Source organism: Ahaetulla prasina, chromosome 1, assembly GCF_028640845.1.
Source record: "Ahaetulla prasina isolate Xishuangbanna chromosome 1, ASM2864084v1, whole genome shotgun sequence".
NCBI classification, from domain to species: domain Eukaryota; kingdom Metazoa; phylum Chordata; class Lepidosauria; order Squamata; family Colubridae; genus Ahaetulla; species Ahaetulla prasina.
The window spans coordinates 331,409,900-331,426,811 of NC_080539.1; the positions used below are offsets into that span (position 1 = coordinate 331,409,900).

The 16,912-nt window shown below is 39.4% G+C and overlaps 1 protein-coding gene across 3 annotated transcripts in view; it reads left to right on the forward strand.

Moving 5' to 3' along the window:
• Positions 1-13,414, forward strand: part of SLC24A4 (solute carrier family 24 member 4) — a 140,275-nt gene extending 126,861 nt beyond the window's left edge. For all 3 annotated transcript variants that reach the window (XM_058162589.1, XM_058162590.1, XM_058162591.1), the window contains exons 13-17: positions 4,034-4,200; positions 6,071-6,185; positions 9,554-9,666; positions 10,962-11,027; positions 13,032-13,414. In XM_058162589.1, the coding sequence (XP_058018572.1) occupies positions 4,034-4,200; positions 6,071-6,185; positions 9,554-9,666; positions 10,962-11,027; positions 13,032-13,184 (614 nt within the window). In that variant the 3' untranslated portion in view covers positions 13,185-13,414. The remainder of the gene's footprint in view (positions 1-4,033; positions 4,201-6,070; positions 6,186-9,553; positions 9,667-10,961; positions 11,028-13,031) is intronic.
• The last annotated feature ends 3,498 nt before the right edge of the window (positions 13,415-16,912 follow it).

Sequence of the window (16,912 nt, forward strand, 5' to 3'; positions counted from 1 at the left end):
CCCAGAATTCATGTTTTTCAGCTTGTTTTGAGCCAGTGTAGCCTCTCTAGCTATAAAGTGCTATGTAATCCCCCCCAAAAAAATCATTGCAGTGTGGTGGCAGAAAAAAGAGGCAAACATTCTGTAACACTTTAAGGTTGAAAGTAATTGCTAGCAGCATTCAAAATCAAACTGTAATTTTGGCTGATGATTGATCTTCGGTCTATACATAACTTTGGCAAATTGCTTTGTTGGTATCTGACTCTTATTTCATTTCATTTCTTCTCCATTTTGTTTAGAATCCTCAAAGTGGAAGAAATTTCATTCCCCCCCCCCCCCGTCTTGCTCTTTTTAGAAAGTGTAGTAGATTAAATTATGAATAAAGCTGCTGGTTTATACTGCTAGCATATTTTTATTTGATGTTCAGCATTTTTTAAAATATTACTTTTTAACTTACTTTTGATTTTTGTGTGTGTGTCACTGACAATGTTCAAGAGCAACTGTTAAACTTTAGGCTATAATAGAATATAGGTTTGGGAAAGAGGCTAGATTAAGTGGCTTTTTGATTTAATGGACTTCAGAAAGTTATTTCCTATATATTCAACAATTTTCTTCTAGCATTTTAATTTGGTGGGAACATAAAGAATGGCGAAATTACGTGAAGGCTGCAGCCAGGATTTTGAGAGGCTGCTTGTTGCAGTCTTAATTCATGTACCCTTGATCCAGGCAGTTGGATATGGTTAGGATGCTTGAGAAACTTAGCTACTCTTTGGAATGTGCATTTTTCAAAATTTGCAAGGCATACAGACTGCATAAAAATGCATACAATTCTGATATAAAGTAACTGCTGTGATAAACTGGTATTATATCAAATACCACATAAAGAGATATATTTTTGGGGAATCTACATTATTACAGTATTGTGACCATGGATTAAGGTTTACATTATTTTCTGATCAGGACATGATCGGAAAAGAGAAACGGGTAGGTTTGTGCTTTAGTTCTTCCTCTAATAAAGGGTCTTTTTTAAAAAAAGATTTGTATGTAAATGCTCCCTGTCTGTGAGAGGTAGAACTGAATCATCAGGAATGCTACTGGCTTTTTAAAACAATCATCTCCATCCCTAAATTGGACATTGAAGACTAACTGTTGACTAACTAGAACAAGTTAACAGGGAGAAAACAGTCACGTGGCATCTATGTAAAAACAATTTCTTTTTCAGGGCTTGATTGGAACATTTTAGAAAGTGCTAGGAACAGTTAGGAATTTGAGGAGAATATTAGAACATTTCCTAGGACACTTCTGTTTGTTAGAAAATGACTCCAGTCTGCTTTCTGGATAATTTTGGTCTCGCTATTGATTTATAAAATACTTTAGTCTCGAGTTAGAAATGAAAGCTTGGAAAAATTGATCATAGCTAGGTACCAAAGTTTCAGATTATACCTAGAAATAGTGAGTAACCCAGCTACATTCCTTGACAGAAGAACATTGATGTTAGGAAAGATATAAAGCAGGGGTCTCCAACCTTGGTCCCTTTAAGACTTGTGGACTTCAACTCCCAGAGTTTCCCAGCCAGCTTTTGGAGACCCCTGATATAAAGAGAACCATTAGCTTTTATTTTGCCAAAGCCATTGTGATGTTGTATTTTCTGTATTTCCTTTTAGATCCAATTTATGTCAATTTAGACAAGTCTAGTAATGGCTATCTAGCCTGGAAACAGTGCTCTGCTCATTTCATGGTTTCTTGTTGATCATTGCTGGGAATGCAGTGGTAAATTAGAATTAATACTATCTTAGCTGTATACTGAAGAGTGCTCCAGTGTTGCTTTCCTGAATGAGAACCACTTATATTCATTTTCTCTTATTTTAACTCTGTTGTTATGGTTGTTTTTAGTGATGAAAAATATTTTGCTTCATTTTTAAAAAAAATATCTGGCTAACATAAATGAACAAGCTGGGGAAGAACTGAACAATAGACAGTAGAAAGTAGTGACCACAATTTATCTTGAAAAGGACTTTTCACCTTATCTTTCTGGTCTAATTTGCCTTGTTGAAATATTTTATGCCAATGCTCTGGGACTTTTCCATTAGTTAGAAAAAGTCTTCGTACATACAATGGGTACATATAGCAGCCTCTGTTGACACCTGACTGCGCCAGTGGAGGCAAATAGAGCAATGTGAAGAATACAACAACTTTGCTTTGTAGAGTACTCTCAGAACAATGCTACTCCCAAAGCAATGGCAGATTGAAGCATTTCTTGAATGCAAGGACTTGGGTCTATGCACAAAGTTAACCAGTAAGAAGATATATTTGTTCATTAACTGGGATGGTTTCACTTTGCCTTTGAAGAGCCTGCAAAAACTTCACGATGCAGATTGTCTCAAAATCCCATCAATCCCACAATGGAAGTTTTGCCTTGGCTGTTGTTTATTTCCCAGTCTCAGTTAAGAATACTTACTGGTTTTATTCTATAACATCCTAAATGCCCTTTAACGTCCTAAAGAAGGTCTTGCTTATTTAAAGGATTGCCTCTTCTGGTCAGATATTATGACTTTGGTTGGAAAAGCATCTTGGAAAAGGTTTCTTTCCTCCTAGGACCATTGGCTGGGAAGAGGAATCCTTTTTCTATATCACTCCAAACTGTGACACCCTTTTCCTTTGAAACTACAACTGCAACTGCATCACAATTACAATTACTATTTTTTTCTCTTTGCTTTTCCAAAAAGTTTATTCTCACATTCTTCCAAATATCTTCAATATGGCTATTAAATGGCTTAAATAAACAGGTTTTTTTTAAAGGATCTGTGGGTGTTTTTGTTTGGCGCCTTCAGGTCAGTCTTGATTCCTAATGACTGTCTGGACATGTGTCTGCACTTTTCTTAAAAAGATTAGTCTGCTTGTTAGAGCAGAGAGTCCTTAGCTATGTTAAGTAGTTTTTCTGTAATAATGGTAGTAGCAGCAGTAGTAATAATACCGATAGTAGTAACATGATAAAAATGCCAAATCCAATCTAAACATCTGGTTGACTGTGTGACCAAACATTTATTTTAATCATATTGTGTGATCAACCATAATAATTTAAAATTTGTGATTTAAGAAAAAAAGGGATGAAATCTACACTTTTCTGGATATCAAAGCCCAAAAAGGTCAAGTAGATTTTGCAAAGGAAACACATGATTCACAATAAATGTGGAGAATGGAGGGAAGACTGAGGTTGTACATCTGACTACTATATTTCATCATATACAGGTAGTCCTCAACTTACAGCAGTTCATTTAGCAATTGTTCGAAGTTACGCCAGCAGTGAAAAAAGTGACTTATGACCGTTTTTCACACTTACAACCATTGCAGCAGCCTCATAGTCATGTGATCAAAATTCAGTCGCTTGGCAATTCAGTCGCTTGGCTCGTATTTATAATATGACCCCATATTATGGGGTCATGTGATCACCTTTTACGATGTTCTGACAAGCAAAGGTCAATGGGGAAGCAAGATTCACTTAACAACTGTATTGCTAACTTAACAACTGCAGTGATTCACTTAACAACTGTATCAAGAAAGGTTGTAAAATGGGGCAAAACTCACTTAACAAATGTCTCACTTAGCAACAGAAATGTTGGGTTCAATTGTGGTCGTAAATCGAGGATTACAGATTGTTGGGGTCAATATGCTTACTCTGGAACCCTCTTAGAGAGGGCTGTAAAAGCACACTACAAAGCGGTATATAAGTCTAAGTGCTATTGCTAAGCACTTAGCAATGTAATGTAATCCCAAGCATGTCAACAGCTTGCCTGCTTTTCAAGATGTCCTTGGTACAAGTACCGCTGCTCTTCACAAAAACAGGAGCAGTCAATGTAGCACAATTCAGACACGCTGTCCCTCTCCCCAGGCCAACTCCATTAAATTGGAAATAGGATTTGGGTTCCCATTCTTCCTCTACCTTCCTCTCTACTATTGGCTTTATTTCTTTCTAATCTGCTCTAGTACATAACAGTACAGCAGTGTACATCAACAAATTGGTTCCTTTTTCTTTTTTTTTCTTTTTGCTCTCCAGAAGGAAAAATGGAAAAAGTTAAATGGGTCCTGACCTGGCCACTGATACTTCTCCTCTTTTTCACCATCCCAAACTGCAGCAAGCCACGCTGGGAAAAATTTTTCATGGTGACATTTGTCTTTTCCACATTATGGATTGCTTTGTTTTCCTACTTTATGGTCTGGATGGTGAGTGATTGCAAAGGTATAGGTGGGGTGGGAGGGGGTGTTGGTTGATTAAGATAACATTTTTTATGAAGTTATATAGAAAACATTGGCAATAGTAATGAAGAACATGACTATTTGAATCTAATTGAAAGAAAGCAAAGCAAATGTTTGATGTGTGCAATATCAGCATTCAAATATGGGTTTTTTATTAAAGGAATCATTGTGACACTTAAAACTTAACCTCCTCCTTTTTAGAAAACTTTTTTTCATCTTTTGTTCCTTCATTTTTCTAACATATCTAGCAAATATTTATGCTACTGGAAAATGCCAAATCTTGCCCTTCAATTCAACTAGCCTTCTGGAGCCTGTTAAGACAATCTGTTAATCAATTCACAAAAGCAGACATTGACCTGATTGGCATCTTTTTCAATAACTAGGAAAAATAAACCTTGTTTTAAACCTTTGTCACAGTCCCATATTTGGTTTCAGCCAAGGACAGGTAAAGATCCTTCTTTTCTCAGAGTTGAAGGTGGTGTGATTATTCATTGGATTACTATTTGACTTTTAATCCAGTCTTACTCTCAATCTGGTATCCTTTGCTATGCTAGATCTACAAATTTTAGAAAAGCCCAGAGAGTTATTGCTCATGCTGTTAGGAATTCTTAGAATTAGAGCTCAAACATGGACTCATGGAGCTTCCTGTCAGGAAAAATGTGTACTATTAATCTCAATTAGTAGCAATTCATTGATTTTAGTTTAATCCAAGCAACACAGGACAGCATATATGAAAGTCTCTTGCTACTTTAATCCTCAAAGAAGTAAATCCCATGAGGTAATTTTGGATGTAATATTGGGATTAATCTATAGTCAACCCTGTGAACTTCATGACAAAATGTGGACTTGAACTCAGATTTTACTAGTCTTACCCATGTACATTAATTTTGATGCTTTCTTTAAACTTCTGCTACATGGAGGAGAAAAAAAAATTCTTGAAGATAAATAGTTTGAAATTTTGAAGTTCCAGCAGAACCAGTTTAGACATGACTAAGTAAAGATTATGATCATGCATAGTTTCTGCATTCCTAATATGCACATTCATTGGACAATGAAAAGGAACAATAAAACAGCACGGAAAAAAACCCAACTTTTTTCTCCTCAGTTTTTATTGATTTGATTTTGATGCTGCTTGATTCCAGCCAACTCTGGGCAGCTCCCAAAATAACACACATAAATACCCCATAAATATAAATGTAATAAAATTAATGTTGAAAAAAAATTACATGACAATTAAAAGATGGTAAGCCAGACAATGCTTCAATACATATACAAAACAGATTATCCCAGAGGTGAAATATAGAAGGTTTTGACAGGTTCTGGAGAACCGATAGCGGAAATTTTGAGCAGTTTGGAGAACTGGTAGCGGAAATTTTGAGTAGTTCAGAGAACTGGCAAATACCTCCTCTGGCTGGCCCCAGAGTGGGGAGGGAATGGGGATTTTGCAGTATCCTTCCCCTGCCACACCCATCAAGCCACACCATGTCCACCAAGTCACGCCTACAGAACTGGTAGTAAAAAAAATTTGGATTTCACCACTGGATCCCTAGAAATTGCAAAACTTTTTTACTGTGTCCTAGGATTGGCTTAGAGTTGCTGTCACAACTAGCAGGCATGACCTTTGCAAATAGGAGTTGAAATTCAACATGTATAGAAAATGTTAGATTTAGGAATATGTTCTACATAGTCAGTTTATGGCTGCTAATTTGTTGTAGCATTAGAAATTCTCATGTTTGTTAGCTTGGTTGATTTTAACACCCACTTGCTCAAGCAGTTAAAGTCTAAGAGTCAGAATGCTCTTATTGTTTTCAACAACTTGTTTTCCTTCGTTGCACAGGTAACAGTGATTGGTTACACTCTAGGGATTCCTGATGTTATCATGGGCATTACTTTCCTAGCTGCAGGGACTAGTGTACCAGACTGCATGGCCAGTTTAATAGTAGCAAGACAAGGTAAGATCTGCATGGATTTCAGATAAAGTAATAGTAATAGTAAAACCGCTGACCTTTCTGATCGACAAACTCAGTGTCTTAGCCACTGAGCCACGCTGTGCTTGTTTTCTACATCAGTAAGAAGAGCTCTTACATTGTTGATGTAGAGACGGTGCTGAGATTGTTAAGATCACATTCATTTCATTCAGGTTTTTCAACACAGTCTAATGTAATTTGAATTGCCTAAATTAATGCCTGAATCAGAATGCGGGCATCCTTCAGTTTTTGCAATTTTCTTAGTTTTGAAATTACAGTCCTCTGATTAAAATGTGTACAAAATGGATTAGCAAAACCTGCATACAAATATGTCTGCGTTAAGAGACATCTGAGAGAGAATATTTTATTTATTTATTTATTTATTTATTTATTTTGTCACAACAGTATATATAAGCATAAGCATGAAATAACTATACGATATATAAGCATATATATAGCATAATCATAAATATGTAATAACTGTATGAAATTGGATACAATCAAAGGGAACATTAGGACAGGAACGGTAGGCACATTGGTGTTCTTATGCACGCCCCTTACAGACCTCTTAGGAATGGGGTGAGGTCAATAGTAGATAGTTTTTGGTTAAAGCTTTGGGGATTTTGGGAAGAGACCACAGAGTCTGGTAGTGCATTCCAGGCATTAACAACTCTGTTTCTGAAGTCATATTTTCTGCAATCAAGATTGGAGCGGTTCACATTAAGCTTAAATCTATTGTGTACTTGTGTATTGTTGTGATTGAAGCTGAAGTAGTCTTCAACAGGAAGGACGTTGTAACAGATGATTCTATGAGTTAAACTCAGGTCATGTCGAAGGCGGCGTAGTTCTAAATTTTCTAAACCCAGGATTTCAAGTCTGGTGGCATAAGGTATTTTGTTGTAATCAGAGGAGTGGAGAACTCTTCTTGTAAAATATTTCTGGACACGCTCAATTGTATTAATGTCCAAAATGAGGTATGGGTTCCAGACAGGCAAGCTGTATTCAAGAATTGGTCTAGCAAGTGTTTTATATGCTCTGGTTAGTAGTGTAGTGTTTCTGGAGAAGAAGCTACGCAAGATTAAGTTTACAACTCTTAAAGCCTTTTTTGTGATGTAGTTGTAGTGGGTTTTGGCACTTAGATCATTTGATATGAAAACTCTAAGGTCTTTATTGGGGTGGGGGTCATCTGTAAGGTAATGTCCATCGAGCTTGTATTTAGTGTTCAGATTCTTTTTTCCAATGTGTAAGACAGAGCATTTGTTGGTTGAGATTTGGAATTGCCAAGTTTTTGACCATTCCGACATAAAGTCAAGGTCTTTTTGAAGGGTAGCTGTATTGTTGGTAGTTTTAAATAGCTTAACATCGTCAGCGAAGAGAACACAATTGCTTATAATATGGTCACAGAGATCATTGATGTATAATATGAAGAGTGTTGGTCCAAGAACGCTACCTTGGGGAACGCCACTATTTACAGGAGCAGGATTTGATAGGGCACTGCCTATTTTGACCACTTGTCTGTTTGACAGGAACGCTGTTATCTAATTGTGGAGGGGTCCGGAGATGCCGTAAGATTGTGTAGGAGAAATTGCTTACAAACCACTGTATAGTTCTGTGCTTTGGAAATACATAAAATTGTCTAAATGAAAGTGTGAGCTTAAAAATTCATGACATTTTTCACACATCTTTAAAAAATTACAAAGATGGCAAAACTGAAGACTAGGCTGTGGTTGGAAAACATGTAATATTATGGGAAATGAACAGGTGAATTCAGTGTAAGAAGTGATGTGCATCTAAATAGAAATGAAAGTTGAATCAAGTCACTGATCCAGAGGCATGTCTACAGAGATTCTCAGTCATCCAGGTCATGGTTGTCCCAAAGAGGCTTTTTCCGAACTTTCTTTGTTTTTCCTTTAAGATGTTTCCCTTCTCATCCAAGAAGTTTCTTCAGTTCTGAAGTAATGAAGTTCAGAACTGAAGAAGCTTCTTGGATGAGAAGTGAAATGTCTTCAGGGAAAAAAGTCAATTTGCTTTTTGAAAAGGACTTTTGGGGATGATCCAGAGCAGTGGTGGGTTGCTACCCCGGATCAGGCGAACCGGTAGCAGTGGTGGCGGGACACTCTGCCCACCCACCCGGATGCTTCTGCACATGTGCAAAAGCGTCAAGCATGCATGCGCGCACGAGCGAACCAGTAGCAAACTAAATTGAAACCCACTACTGATCCAGATGCAGTGATCTACAATTCCCATTATCCCATTCAAATCAATCGAAAAGCACAGCTAATCTATTTACAATTCTTTGGACCAAGTATCTCAAATACTTGGGAGAGAAATATATTGATACAGATCTCCAAGAGAGGAAGGTGTTAGTACATCTTTTATAAGGGGGTGCTTACCTTTTCAATATTTTATTCTATATCTATTATTTGTAATGCAAATTCATAAGTAAAGTTTGGATCAAAAACACCAATTTAAAACACTATCCTCCCTTCTCGTTTTATAAGCTTCTTTTAAAATATTGCTTACTTTAAACATACACATGTGTAATATATAAAGAGTGTTTTATTTCACTAGCATTAATCCTGTGTAGATTTAATTGATTAAATCTCAGGTGCTTAAAACAAAAATATTTAAGTAAAATTAAGCTTGGGAGCTGCCCTCCGTTAATCAGGAATCTCTGTTTTATGCTTTCATGTAAATTTAATCCCTTTATGGGTTTGATTAATTTATCAATTCCATAATCTCAAACTCACCATCAATTTGTTATTCCAGTCTCAAGAGTTAAAATAGACTAGATTTTATCCATTTTTTTTCTTTATGAGTCTGTATTGGTGCTTTATCAATAAACAATCAAATTTGATATTTCTAAAAAAAAAAAAAATCCCCATAGAAATTATTAGAATTTATGGGATCATTACATCGGAAGGGGTGTGTTGCTTTATGTGGGAATCCACATAGAATTCCATAATGTTGGAAGAAGCCCCTTGTTCTCTGTGGGAATCTAAACTAAAGTATGCTCAACAGAACTAATTTCATTGAGTTACATTTTAGGATTCCAAATATAGTATGTGACCGTCTTCTGAAGTCAATGCTGTGAGTATCTCAGGATTATAACATATTTTGGTTTTAAGCCCATTTACAGGATATACCTAACTTGCCTTTTCTCTCCCTCAGTTAAAAATAATTGGCCCTGGGAAGAATTATTGTAGGAACCTTGGCCAATTTAGGGTTTATATTCATTACCTTGAGAACTTTTAGTACAGGAGAAAAACTTATCCTCCCTGCTTCTTGCTTCTTGTAAAATAAATCATTGTGCAAATCAAAATGGCTTGAATTGTGAACCGTTTATTTTTCAGGATTAGGCGACATGGCAGTGTCCAATACAATTGGAAGCAACGTATTTGACATTCTTGTGGGGCTTGGAGTTCCATGGGGTTTACAGACTATGGCAGTTCAATATGGCTCATACGTATGTATCCAGATGTAAATAAATCTGTTCAAAGTTTTTGCCACAGAAAATAGGATTGAAGAAAATAATTATTTTGGTATGGTTTAGTTGAAATTGACGTGATAATCCAGTCAAGTCAAGAGAGCTCTTGTCCCAGCTTGATAATCTGTAAATGCATTGTGAGCTGGGACAAGAGCTTTCAGTGTATTCAACGAGACTTTGACCATGATGGCTAATTATGCTGGAAATTGAAGTAAGACCATATGGGAATTGTGCCAAGGTTCAGAAAAGCTACCCTAAGTATCTTTACACAAATCTATAAAACTATTTTTACAAAATACATATCTCTTTCTTGGCCAGGGTTACAGCTGGTCCTGAAATAAGATCACAAAATATCTTAGAAGCATGTGTAGTAAACAAAGGTCTCTGCAATGTGTTTTATATTTCTCAAGAGCCTCCAGTAGGAACCAATACTATCTCATGAAATCTCTTGTTTCTTGTGTCTCTTCAGGCCTCTCCAACTGCCAATAGATGCTCAGTATAATTCTTTACCTTTGACTAACATTGTTCTCTCTAATGTTGTCATTATCATAACCAATGTGCCCCCTTCAAAAATGTTCAACTGTTTCCTGTCAGACCCAGAAGCCATCTTTTGCATTGGGCCTTCAGGCCTGCCACATTTACTACTGTGGGAAATTGGGAAGGAGGATTGTATGGAACACGGGTGATATATAGTCATCATAACATTCCTTTCTCAGAGAGTCAAGGACATCTTGCCCTGCTCCTGGAGAGTTTGGAACTGGGAGGCATCTCCAGTTGGGATGGTGTTTTGATTGGACTATATGATGCACATGTGGGTGCTGGGCAGGGACTTGGACTTTCCTTTGGGTGGGAAAAACCTGGAAGCTTTCAGATTAAAGATATTTAGGGTAGCTTTTCTGAACCTTGGCACAATTCCCATATGGTCTTACTTCAATTTCCAGCATAAGTTTTCCCAGATGTGCCAATATGACATCTCTGATAAAATGGAACTTTGAGGAACTTCAAGCCTCAGAGTCTTCTTTCGTTGGGGGTGTTACTTGGAACCCTGACATTTCCTTTGCACTTTGGATTCCTGAATGGATCTTCCCTCTGAATTACACCTATTTTGCAAGATTAAATCTCTGTTTCCTTCTGTTCAACCGGCATTGCCTGTTGAACTTAATTAGAGATGAAATCATGAATATTGTTTTTACATCCTCTATTTTATATTTTCTAATGACTGTATTCTTGAGATGTAGCTAGTATTTTAAATCTATCTTTTCTGATTTTCATAGGTTAAGATAAACAGCAAAGGACTAGTTTATTCTGTTGTGCTTCTTCTGGGGTCTGTAGCTCTTACCGTAAGTGGACTGATGAATTAATTTATTTCTGCATCCAGTCATATTAATACAGCATATCTAGAGATGAGATAAAACTTATTTAATAGTTAACTTATATTTGCCATGCAAAATGTAACTACTATTAGTCAACATATCCATTTAAGAGACTTTACCAATGAGTTGTACTGTTAAGAAACTTACATTTGTAAAAATAATTTACAACTTTGATTGGAAAAATGAATCTCTTTAAATCTTGCAAAAATATGTGCATTAACAATCTTGCACAGAATAAAACCCTGGTTTAACAGTGCATTAAGATGATACCGTGTTTCCCCGAATATAAGATCTATCCTAAAAATAAGCCCTAGCTTGATTTTTACATGTGTGCCCAATATAATCTCTATCCCCAAAATATCCCTGCCCACTTTGTTGCACCCCATGGTTGCATGGGGTAGGGCAAGGTGCAAGGGTAAAAATAAAGTTATGGTGGGGATCGGGAGTGGGGGCTGCTTACCTTCAGACAGTTGCAGCCAGGTCTCGACATCCCAACACCTGCCTCGACTTGCCAGCCTACTTCTTCTGTGGCCACTTTCCACCATTTGCGTGCATCACCCCCAGCTTCCATTTCACTATAAGAGGCCTTTAGGAAAGTGCTCTGCAGTCGATAAAAGCACTCAGGATTGACGCCCACAGTGCCCCCTGGCCTCCATTTCGCTGTCAGAGGTCTTCAGGAAAGGCTTCTGCAGATGAGAAACAAACTCTGGATGGACATGTGTGATGTTCCTCAACCTCCATTTCACCGTCAGAGGCACCGTCAGAGCTCATTTCTTGCTGCAGTTTCCTTCAGGCCACTGCTGGTGAAACGAGGCTAAAGGGCACCGCGCGCATCAATCCGGAGCTTGTTTTTCGGCTGCAGAGGCCTTTCCTGAAGATCTCTGACAGTGAAATGAGGCCAGCATGCGCTGTATGCGTCACTCCAGAGCCCATTTTTCAGCTGCAGAGGCCTTTCCTGAAGGCTTCTGACAGTGAAACAGAGGCTGGGGATGCCATGTGCAAGCAGTGGCAAGCAGCCGCAAAAGAAGTGAGACAGTAGCAGCCATACGAGCTCCTGCTGGGCAGGGCTGTCAGTGCCACCACTGCAAGGTGAGCCAGTGGAAGACATCCCCAAAAACAAGACCTGGTGCCTCTTTTGGAGGCAAAAAATATATAAGACTGGGTCTTATTTTCAGGAAAACACCGGTATGTTGTCTGTTGAATCTGAATTTATGTCCTATCAATTTATATCATTTGAGAATATATTTAAGTGACATAAATGGTGCCAGAATTTCTGCATTTCATGGATTTACCAGACAACTATTAGCAGTGACATCCTGAGGATCCAATCTGGGTCAGTCACCAAGACCAGAAGTTTAGTCTTCTAAGCTTTTGGACTCGTGCTGGAGCTCATCCTCAGGAACTTCTCTCTCACTAGAATGTGTCACATCTCAGTTTAACAGACAGTAAATGGGGCTATTGTATCTTCTAAACTGAGGTCCAATATGTATACAGCGAAGAACCCATGAAAACATATAAAGTGGGGCAAAGGATGGAATAAAATTAAAGTTTGATGAATTAAAAAAATAGACTCAGATGATAGAATGAAGCTATCAGGTATAATAGTTAGAACTCTTATACAGTTTGTTCAGGTAGCTTAGCAATTTTTTATACTAATTCTTAATTGAAATCCATGAAGCATCCCAAGAGATTTATTTCTTGATATTTGTATAACACTTAAAGCAATATGCTGGATTGTCACCTAATTAAAAAAATCAATTAAGCATATGAATCATAAAACACTCGTTTCCCTCTATAGATTTTGTAATAACTCCTCCACAAACATTTTGTATTCTAGGATTTAGAGTTTCTCCAGTTGTAAAGGTCATGGAAATTAGTTTCCTTGTATGATTTCTGAAATTCTCATTTGAACTGCTTTTTTTTTTTTAGCCTACAACAATCTTAAATAATCCATTCCCCATATTCTTACAGGTTGGCGGGATCCACCTAAATAAATGGAAACTTGACAGGAAACTGGGCATCTACGTGCTCACCCTCTATGTCATTTTCTTGTGTTTCTCGATACTGATAGAATTTAATGTCTTCACTTTTGTCAACTTCCCAATGTGCCGAGAAGATGACTGAGAAGTAAAGCCAAGAAATGTCATCTGGGTCTATTTTGCTATAAGTGTCAAGAGACATTTTTACACTTCAACTCCAAAACTCAATGTCTCTCCTGCTTCATCAACTTAGAAGCAATTTACCTGGGAGGAAAGGACATGTATCTTTGACAACACACAAGCTCAAGACTACTAAAGCTTTGTCATCTGTTCTTCTTCCTCCTCTTTCTTCATCAGGTACCCTCATTCAGCTGTGCTTCCTGCAGCTCTGTATGAGCTTGTCCAGCTCCTTATCGATTTTTGGTTTTAGGGCAAAAGGGACTCTCCTCGCCTTAAGCCTAATGGGGCCTACCTGGGGGTCTAAGTTGAAGGAAATAGGGGTCCCCTTGTACTTGCCCAGGCAGTCCTTGAAGACATCTTCGAACTCGTTAAAGAGAATGTCTTTCAGGTTACAGTCACTTCTGTAGATGCCAGTCACTCCCATGCCCAGGGCACGAAACCAGTCTAGTCCCAACAGACTGGGCAGAGTTCCTTCGACGATCGTGATGGGCAGGGTCTTTTTATGTGGACCGTACTCGACTCGGACGGAGGTGGTCCCTCGAACAGGGATGCGATTCTGGTAGTCGTGCACTCGTAGCCGTTGTGCTTGCAGGTGGCGCTTCGCGACGGACGGCAGCGACTTCGCCAAAGTGTCCCAGGACATGATGGTGATCGCTGATCCCGTGTCTACTTCAAGCCGGCACCGTACTCCCTCTATTTTTGGCTTGGTGAAGATCTTCTTCTCCACTTTGGTCGAGGCGCGGCCTATGACCACAGTTGTTTGGTTGGAATCCGCGCCTTTTTTGTTTGAGCCAATCGCGGGTCGCCTTGCCGATTCCGCGCTCTGATTGGCCGATTTGAATTTTCGGCGGAAGGTTGGGCCGCTCGACAAACTTGAGCTAGGTGCCCTTTCTTCCCACACCGCCGACATGTCGCGCCTTTAAACTTGCAGCGTTGGCGCTGGTGTTGACCCCGCAGCTTCCGTGATTCGCCTCGGTCCCTTTGTCGCTTTCTCGCGGCAGACCCTTCCTCGCCTTCACCGCCGGATTCGGTCTGAACCTCCTCCTGGTGCACCGGAGTTGCCTTCGCGCCGCCTTTGTGGGACCGGCTTCTGCAGTGTCTCTGCCGCTTGGGATGACATTTCATGTGCTCTGGCTTCGCCCAGAGCGCTGGCTAGCGTGAGGTTGCTTTGCCAGCAGCCGCCGCCGCAAACGGATGTCTTTGACCTCGGATGAGTTGCTCGAGAGCACCTCGCCTAGGTCACGGTATCCGCAGTCCTTGACGCCTTCTTAGGGCGGCCATGTAGTCACCGGCGGATTCGCCTCCATCTGCCTTCGCCTCCGAATTCAAACCGCCGCACGTATTTGGACGGCGCAGCGGCGTGGTTTTTAGTAAAGTCTGTAAAGTTGGCCACGACACCGACTGCAACGGCGTTGGCTCTGCCAGGGCTTCCGCGATGTCGATGACCTCCGGACCGCAGTGGCTTAGGAAATAAGCCCTTTTCGGTTATCTGGAACTCCTGCAGTTCGTTGGCTTTAGAAAGCTTTCAAACGGGTCATATCGTTCCCCATTTCTCTTAGCCGGGTCAAACGGTGCGGGCGGAGTGTAACTGGCCATCTCCGCTTTTCTGCCCTGGGTTTGCTGGGTTCGGGTCTATCGTGCTTCAGCTCGGTTCTGGTTCTCCTTAGCCTCGAGATCCCACCTTCGTCGCCAATGTTAAGTTCGGGAAGTAACGAGGCTGGAGACCAGGGTAGTGACAACAGCTCTTTAATATAGGGTGAACCCAGCAACAGGCTGGGGGAAAAACCTCTCCTTTTATACAGTTCTGCTGGAGGCTTCGACCAATCAGCAACGTGCTGATTTCCCGCTCAAATATTTAAAGGTACAAACATGAATACATAACACTAAGTATCTTTACACAAATCTATAAAACTATTTTTACAAAATACATATCTCTTTCTTGGCCAGGGTTACAGCTGGTCCTGAAATAAGATCACAAAACATCTTAGAAGCATGTGTAGTAAACAAAGGTCTCTGCAATGTGTTTTATATTTCTCAAGAGCCTCCAGTAGGAACCAATACTATCTCATGAAATCTCTTGTTTCTTGTGTCTCTTCAGGCCTCTCCAACTGCCAATAGATGCTCAGTATAATTCTTTACCTTTGACTAACATTGTTCTCTCTAATGTTGTCATTATCATAACCAATGTGCCCCCTTCAAAAATGTTCAACTGTTTCCTGTCAGACCCAGAAGCCATCTTTTGCATTGGGCCTTCAGGCCTGCCACATTTACTACTGTGGGAAATTGGGAAGGAGGATTGTATGGAACACGGGTGATATATAGTCATCATAACATTCCTTTCTCAGAGAGTCAAGGACATCTTGCCCTGCTCCTGGAGAGTTTGGAACTGGGAGGCATCTCCAGTTGGGATGGTGTTTTGATTGGACTATATGATGCACATGTGGGTGCTGGGCAGGGACTTGGACTTTCCTTTGGGTGGGAAAACCTGAAGCTTTCAGATTAAAGATATTTAGGTAGCTTTTCTGAACCTTGGCACAATTCCCATATGGTCTTACTTCAATTTCCAGCATAAGTTTTCCCAGATGTGCCAATATGACATCTCTGATAAAATGGAACTTTGAGGAACTTCAAGCCTCAGAGTCTTCTTTCGTTGGGGGTGTTACTTGGAACCCTGACATTTCCTTTGCACTTTGGATTCCTGAATGGATCTTCCCTCTGAATTACACCTATTTTGCAAGATTAAATCTCTGTTTCCTTCTGTTCAACCGGCATTGCCTGTTGAACTTAATTAGAGATGAAATCATGAATATTGTTTTTACATCCTCTATTTTATATTTTCTAATGACTGTATTCTTGAGATGTAGCTAGTATTTTAAATCTATCTTTTCTGATTTTCATAGGTTAAGATAAACAGCAAAGGACTAGTTTATTCTGTTGTGCTTCTTCTGGGGTCTGTAGCTCTTACCGTAAGTGGACTGATGAATTAATTTATTTCTGCATCCAGTCATATTAATACAGCATATCTAGAGATGAGATAAAACTTATTTAATAGTTAACTTATATTTGCCATGCAAAATGTAACTACTATTAGTCAACATATCCATTTAAGAGACTTTACCAATGAGTTGTACTGTTAAGAAACTTACATTTGTAAAAATAATTTACAACTTTGATTGGAAAAATGAATCTCTTTAAATCTTGCAAAAATATGTGCATTAACAATCTTGCACAGAATAAAACCCTGGTTTAACAGTGCATTAAGATGATACCGTGTTTCCCCGAATATAAGATCTATCCTAAAAATAAGCCCTAGCTTGATTTTTACATGTGTGCCCAATATAATCTCTATCCCCAAAATATCCCTGCCCACTTTGTTGCACCCCATGGTTGCATGGGGTAGGGCAAGGTGCAAGGGTAAAAATCAAGTTATGGTGGGGATCGGGAGTGGGGGCTGCTTACCTTCAGACAGTTGCAGCCAGGTCTCGACATCCCAACACCTGCCTCGACTTGCCAGCCTACTTCTTCTGTGGCCACTTTCCACCATTTGCGTGCATCACCCCCAGCTTCCATTTCACTATAAGAGGCCTTTAGGAAAGTGCTCTGCAGTCGATAAAAGCACTCAGGATTGACGCCCACAGTGCCCCCTGGCCTCCATTTCGCTGTCAGAGGTCTTCAGGAAAGGCTTCTGCAGAT